We start from the raw sequence: 6,283 nt of genomic DNA, 5'->3' as shown, positions 1-6,283 counted from the left end.
CCGCCGCCTCTGCGCTCTCCTGAGCCCTTGGGGGAGTCGGTTTCTTCGGAGCTACGACCTTTGCCTTCTTTCGAGGACGGGCATCCTCGAGATCCACCGGCGCCTCTCTAGTGTCAGCGCTCGGGCCGACCTGGCGCCGCGGAGATGCGGCCGACGAAATGCGTCCTCCACGCACCACGGCAAGTTTCACCATCCCTGCACAAACACAACGACCTCGGTTAGTATTCCAAAAAAGAAAAGCAAAATTGGAAGGCCCACCGCCACCTTCTCAGGGCATACCTCGAGGTACTGGGCTCAAGCCCGCCTCGACTAGCCACGCCTCGGTCATCTTTCGGATGACTCGAGAAGAAGGGAGGATCTCCTTCAATCTTCGAAGGGCTCGGAGCTCCCCCTCGTCCAAGGCCGGGGCAGTATTATCGACTGCGCGCGCCGCCCACCGGAGCCCGAAGCTCCAACTCCTCGGATGGCAAACGTAGAAGAAGCGCTCCTTCCACCCCTTGTTGCTGGAAGGAGCCCCACTGACACGAAAACCCGGTCGGGCGAACAAATAATAGCCCCCCGACCCTCTGGATAGACGGAAACAGGAGAGGAAAAGGGACCGGCTCGGGGCGATCTGGGCATAATAGCATTCCCCAAGGAACGCCACCAGATAGCGCCAAGAATTCGGCGCCATCTGGGAAGGGGAAATGCGCCACCACGAGACGCAGGCGGTAATGACGGGGTGGAACGGAAGGTGCAGCCCGGCCTCAAAGGCGTCTACTGTTAGGGCAAAGCCCTTGGGTATAGGGTCATACGCTCGCTGCCCCGGCTCAGGAGCAATGAGCGTGAACTCCGCCGGGATACCGTAACGGTCCCGGAGGAGGCCGAGCGACGACTCGCTCACGGTGGAGTCGAGGTCGTGCGGCCACATAAGCGATTCGAGGGCTTTGGTGGCCCTTTCCTCGGACGACGAGCGGGAGCTCGCCAACGCCACCCCCTCACCGGCGGCACCGGGAAGAGGAGGCGGAGAAGGAAGGGATGAAGGAGGGGAAGCCATCCTTACCGAGCTTTTGGGAAGGAAGGGCGGCTGAAGAAGTGCCGGACTAGGACACCCAAAGGAGGGATTGAAGGAAAAGCAGGTACCAAGAAGTGAAAGGGACCGACGGAGCGATACTTATAGCCTGTTTCCCGCCGAAACGACGACCTTTCCCCTCCTGAGCCGCGCTGCGAAGACGCAAAGGTCGCATCGCCATAACTTCGGCCGGTGCGGCTCTTAAATGCGGTGCAGTATGAAGTACGGAGCCCCTAATCATATCAACCTCGAAAACCGACGACGCTCGAAAGGCACGGCCCTTTGACCTTTCCCAGGCAAAAGGCGACCCGGCCGCCCGTGCCCGCACAACGGTCAAAACGACCTAACGCTAATCGAAAGTCAAGTATCGCTTCGGTCACGTTACGCCCGAACCCACCACCTCGGTCGCGGCCCACCCGCACCGAGCGCCTCGGTCAATCTACCCCGAGTCACACCTGCGCGGTCACCCCGCCTGCGTTGTGCTCCTCGGCTCTCCGGCTCTGCGCCACCCTGAGCCACACCTGCGCGGTCACCCCGCCTGTTGTGCTCCTCGGCTCTCCGGCTCTGCGCCACCCCGAGCCACACCTGCGCGGTCAACCCGCCTGTTGTGCTCCTCGGCTCTCTGGCTCTACGCCACCTCGAGCCACACCTGCGCGGTCACCCCGCCTGTTGTGCTCCTCGGCTCTCCGGCTCTGCGCCACCCCGAGCCACACCTGCGCGGTCACCCCGCCTGTTGTGCTCCTCGGCTCTCCGGCTCTGCGCCACCCCGAGCCACACCTGCGCGGTCACCCCGCCTGTTGTGCTCCTCGGCTCTCCGGCTCTGCGCCACCCCGAGTCACACCTGCGCGGTCACCCCGCCTGTTGTGCTCCTCGGCTCTCCGGCTTTGCGCCACCCCGAGTCACACCTGCGCGGTCACCCCGCCTGCGTTGTGCTCCTCGGCTCTCCGGCTCTGCACCGCCCCGAGTCACACCTATGCGGTCACCCCGCTTGCGTTGTGTTCCTCGACCCTCAACTTCGCATCTCCCCAGTCATGCCTGCACGATCGCACCACCTGCATAGTGCCTCTCGACCCTCATCGACCCTAATGGCCCCTAGGTCGACCCCGCTCAGCCTCCCGACCAAGTTGCGTATCCCGGCTAAGCTCTGCTCGGGAAGTACTCGCGCGACCGATCCAACTACGGCACGCCTCTCAGACCCACCTGAACAGCACGTTGAAGCAGGGAACCATGCATCGAACTCCTTACGCGTAAAGCCGATGCATAGCTCCTTTCGGGTGGGGCATATGATAAGGGTAAAAAACTGACTTGACATAACTCCCGGATTTGACGTAATACACCCCCCCACGTCGGACGCCCAGTACGACGCGCTGCCCCAGAAATAGCATTAACGACGACACGACACACACCCATACCCGCCGTACCCGAACGACCTCCTCGGCTGACCCATCACGGCCGGCCGAGGCAGTCAAAGGTGCCAGCTGACACCCCCCATACCCTGCGGCAGCTCGGCTCTCCACGCAACGCCCACGGCGGCGACAGACGCCGTCAGAGGTACGGTCATGCTCTGGCAGGATGGCCCATCAGGTAACATCAACCCCCCTTATAAATACCCCCCCCGGCTCCCAGCACAAGGGGGATCTCGAACCCAATACAATACTCCTTCCCACTAACTTGATCGTCGGAGGGGTCGGGCCGAGATACCGACCCGACCTATGTGCAGGTACCCGACCATCGTCAACCCGGTTCGTCAAGGCGGAGCTCTCAAGCAAGACCCTCTGCATCCGCCATCTCAAGCCCTACAAAGGGAGACACGACCGATCCTAGGCATTTGGGGCCCTGAACTAGCCGCGTCAACCCCAAAGTCGCGGCCAGAACGTTATTTACCGTAACACTGCCACTGGCCGCGTCGTCAACGTCTCCCGCCCTGGCCTCTCCCCCGGGCCCGACTTCATCTCCGACGCCTCCATTGCCGGGAGTCTCTCGCCTGCCCTCGGCGACCTCTTCTCCCTCCGGTTGCTCGATCTCAGCAACCTCAAGCAGCTCGCCGGCCCCGTTCCACCCGCCCTCGGCCGCCTCTCCCGCCTTGAACACCTCCTCCTCGACTCCAACCAACTCACCGGCTGCATCCCCTCCGCCTTCGCAAACCTCACCCGACTCCGGAAGCTCTCCCTCGGCAACAACCGCCTCTCCGGATCGCTTCCCCCTTCCATGTTCACCTCTCCATTTCTTTCCGTGGTCTCTCTTTCCAACAACAGGCTAACCGGCGGCATCCCGGCATCCATCGGGCGGGTACCTGCAATGGAGGCACTAGACCTCCATGGCAACCACCTCACCGGCTCCATCCCCATGGAGATCGGATTGCTGCGAAGGCTCACTGTTCTTGATCTTTCAGAGAACAAGATCTCCGGCGGCATCCCCAGCTCCATAGGCAAGCTCAAAAACCTGGTGGTTCTCTACTTGAACCAGAACCGCATCACGGGAAGCATTCCGCCTTCCATCGCCGGTATGGTCTCGCTGCAGTTCTGTAGGATGTCGGAGAACCAGCTCACCGGGAGCATCCCGGATTCGATCGGCGGCCTACCTAGCATCGAGAGACTGATACTGGAGAACAACAAGCTCACCGGTCAGCTGCCCGCCGCTATAGGACGCCTCGCCACGCTCACGGACATCTTCTTCTCCAACAACCGATTTACCGGCAGGATCCCTTCCAGCTTCGCCAACCTGGCCAATCTGCAGACGTTAGACCTGTCGCGGAACCGCCTCGGTGGTCCAATCCCCGCCGAGCTCTCCCGGCTGCGGAACCTCCAAGAGCTGGATCTCTCCTTCAACTCCCCGATGCACTTGGGCAGGCCGCCGAGCTGGCTCGGCCAGATGAACATATTCAAGCTTGTCCTGGCGGACACAGGGATCTCCGGTCCGCTGTCTGACTGGCTGTCGTCGGCGTCGTCCATCTCGATCCTCGACCTTTCCAGCAACGGACTGGTGGGGGATCTCCCGCCGTGGATCGGCAACATGACCGGGCTCTCGTTGCTCAACCTCTCCAACAACACTCTGCATTCGGGGATCCCGGAGGGGTTCAAGAACCTGACGCTGCTGATGGACCTGGACCTGCACTCCAACGAGCTGTACGGCCGGCTGCGGCCAGTGCTGGCGAAGGGGACGCAGGACCCCTTGGGGCACTACCGGACGCTGGATCTGTCACGCAACCGGTTCACCGGGGGGCTTGACGAGGGCGTGGGGGAGCTGGCCGCGATGGACACAGTAGAGAGGCTAGTGGTGTCGCACAACCCAGAGCTTGGCGGCGGGATACCGGCGTCCATGGCGAGGCTGGCGGCGCTGAAGGAGGTGAGGATGGCGGGGAACGGGCTCTCCGGGATCATACCTGAGGGCGTGCTGGACCTCGCGCGACTGACCGAGTTCGATGTGTCAGATAACAGGCTCAGCGGTCGGATACCGCGCCATCGGGCTCCCTTGACGGCGGAGGGCTTCAGAGGAAACACGGGGCTCTGCAGCGCGCCTCTCCCGCCATGCAAGCTGTGGTAACGAGCCAAAGTACACAGGAAGGAGTCTCAGATTTAATTTCCCGATGTCAAGGTGACGGAGAACAAAACAAAACTTTCTTGTTTGACAATTCATGGAAACGTAAGAACGGCTTGAACTTTTTTCTTTTTCGTTTTTTGGAGTCCAATTGTCTATTAAGGTGAGGAATCTTAATATATCAAACTATATAATATAATATAAGGCTACATACTTACATAATTTATAGAGATTGATGAATATATCTATATACTTGAGCTCCTCCAATCGAACAATATCCATGTGTTGTGTCAGTCGACGTAATAAAATCTGGTTCAAACCGTTTTCAGTTAGATTTGATTAAAATAAGATAGTTTGAATCGTAATCGATTCAAATTTATTTAATCGATTCGATTAATTCGATTCAATTAATCAGTTTATAATTAAAATAATTATATATATATATATAAAATAAATTAGTTCAATTCAATTGATCCGAACTGAAATCTTGGTTAGGTTCAATTTGAACAACCTCTACCATTTATGGCTTGCACAATATTTTTCTAATAATATATTTACAAATATGTGTACCAAATCTAAATCTATGATTATATAAGAGGACCTCGATAAAATGAATATTCTTTATGTTTTTATTTTCATCACAAGTAAATTTGATTAGGTTTTGCACTAATCTCCGATCTCCAACCGATGTTTAAGAGTGGCAGAAGTCATGAGATTGTTAAGAAGAACCGTTTAATAGTCAAAATCATATATCATGGTCTACATCGACTCAAAATATTTATTGATAGGGGTAAAAAATTGATTTGACATAACACCCCGGATTTGACGTAATGTACCCCCACGTCGGACACCCTGTGCGGCACACTGCCCCAGAACGTGCATTAACAACGACACGACGCGCACCCACACTCGCCATACCCAAACAACCTCCTCGGCTGACCCCTCATGGCCGGCCGAGGCAGGGGAAGGCGCTGACTGACACCCCCCATACCCTGCGGTAGCTCGGCCTTCCACGCAACGACCACGACGACAGACGCCATCAGGGGTACGACCCTGCCCCGACAGGATGGCACATCAGGTAACATCAAACCCACTTATAAATACCCTCTGGCTCCTAGCAGGTAAGGGGGACGATCTCATCCAAAAAACTCCTCTCCACCATCACTGACTTGATCGTCGGAGGGGTCGGGCCGAACCACCAACCCGACCTGTGTGCAGGTACTCGACCGCTGCCGAACCCACTTGACGCCGTGGAACTTTCCAGTCAGATCCCCTACATCAGTCACCACAGCACCCCCGGGGAAGCCGCGTCTGATCCCAGCCATTTGGAGCCCTGAACCAGCCGCGTCGACACAGAGGTCACGGCTAAAAAAGGTTACTTACCGTAACAGATTGGCGCTAGAAGGAGGGGCCGTCCAAATGTCAGGCGATCAGCGAATCCGCCTCGGCGGATCCTCAACTACCGAGCTCCCCGCCTTGGGGGAGCATCCCCCGCATAATGAAATCCACGACGACCGCCCCGCGGCGGTATCGGAGCGCTACTGGCGACTATTCAATGACCCAAGCTTATCACCCCCCGACGGCGCGCCTGCCGGCCCGTCGTCGGTATCACCCGAGGCTTTTCACGACCTCGCCCACCAAGTCCGAACCCTGACAAGCATGGTCCAGACCATCATCCCGATCGTCTCCCAACGG

General features: G+C 57.9%; 1 protein-coding gene across 1 annotated transcript; it reads left to right on the top strand.

Annotated features, from left to right (window-relative positions):
• Positions 1–2,623: 2,623 nt before the first annotated feature.
• LOC135666269 (probable leucine-rich repeat receptor-like protein kinase At1g35710) lies at positions 2,624–4,699 on the top strand. The gene is made up of 2 exons (XM_065177835.1): positions 2,624–2,635; positions 2,897–4,699. Exons 1-2 carry the CDS (start codon positions 2,624–2,626, stop codon positions 4,592–4,594), a joined length of 1,710 nt encoding a protein of 569 aa, XP_065033907.1. The 3' UTR covers positions 4,595–4,699.
• The last annotated feature ends 1,584 nt before the right edge of the window (positions 4,700–6,283 follow it).

The sequence above is a fragment of the Musa acuminata genome, unplaced genomic scaffold (assembly GCF_036884655.1).
Source record: "Musa acuminata AAA Group cultivar baxijiao unplaced genomic scaffold, Cavendish_Baxijiao_AAA HiC_scaffold_1077, whole genome shotgun sequence".
NCBI classification, from domain to species: Eukaryota; Viridiplantae; Streptophyta; class Magnoliopsida; order Zingiberales; family Musaceae; genus Musa; species Musa acuminata.
This window is presented reverse-complemented; position numbering and strand designations above follow the sequence as displayed.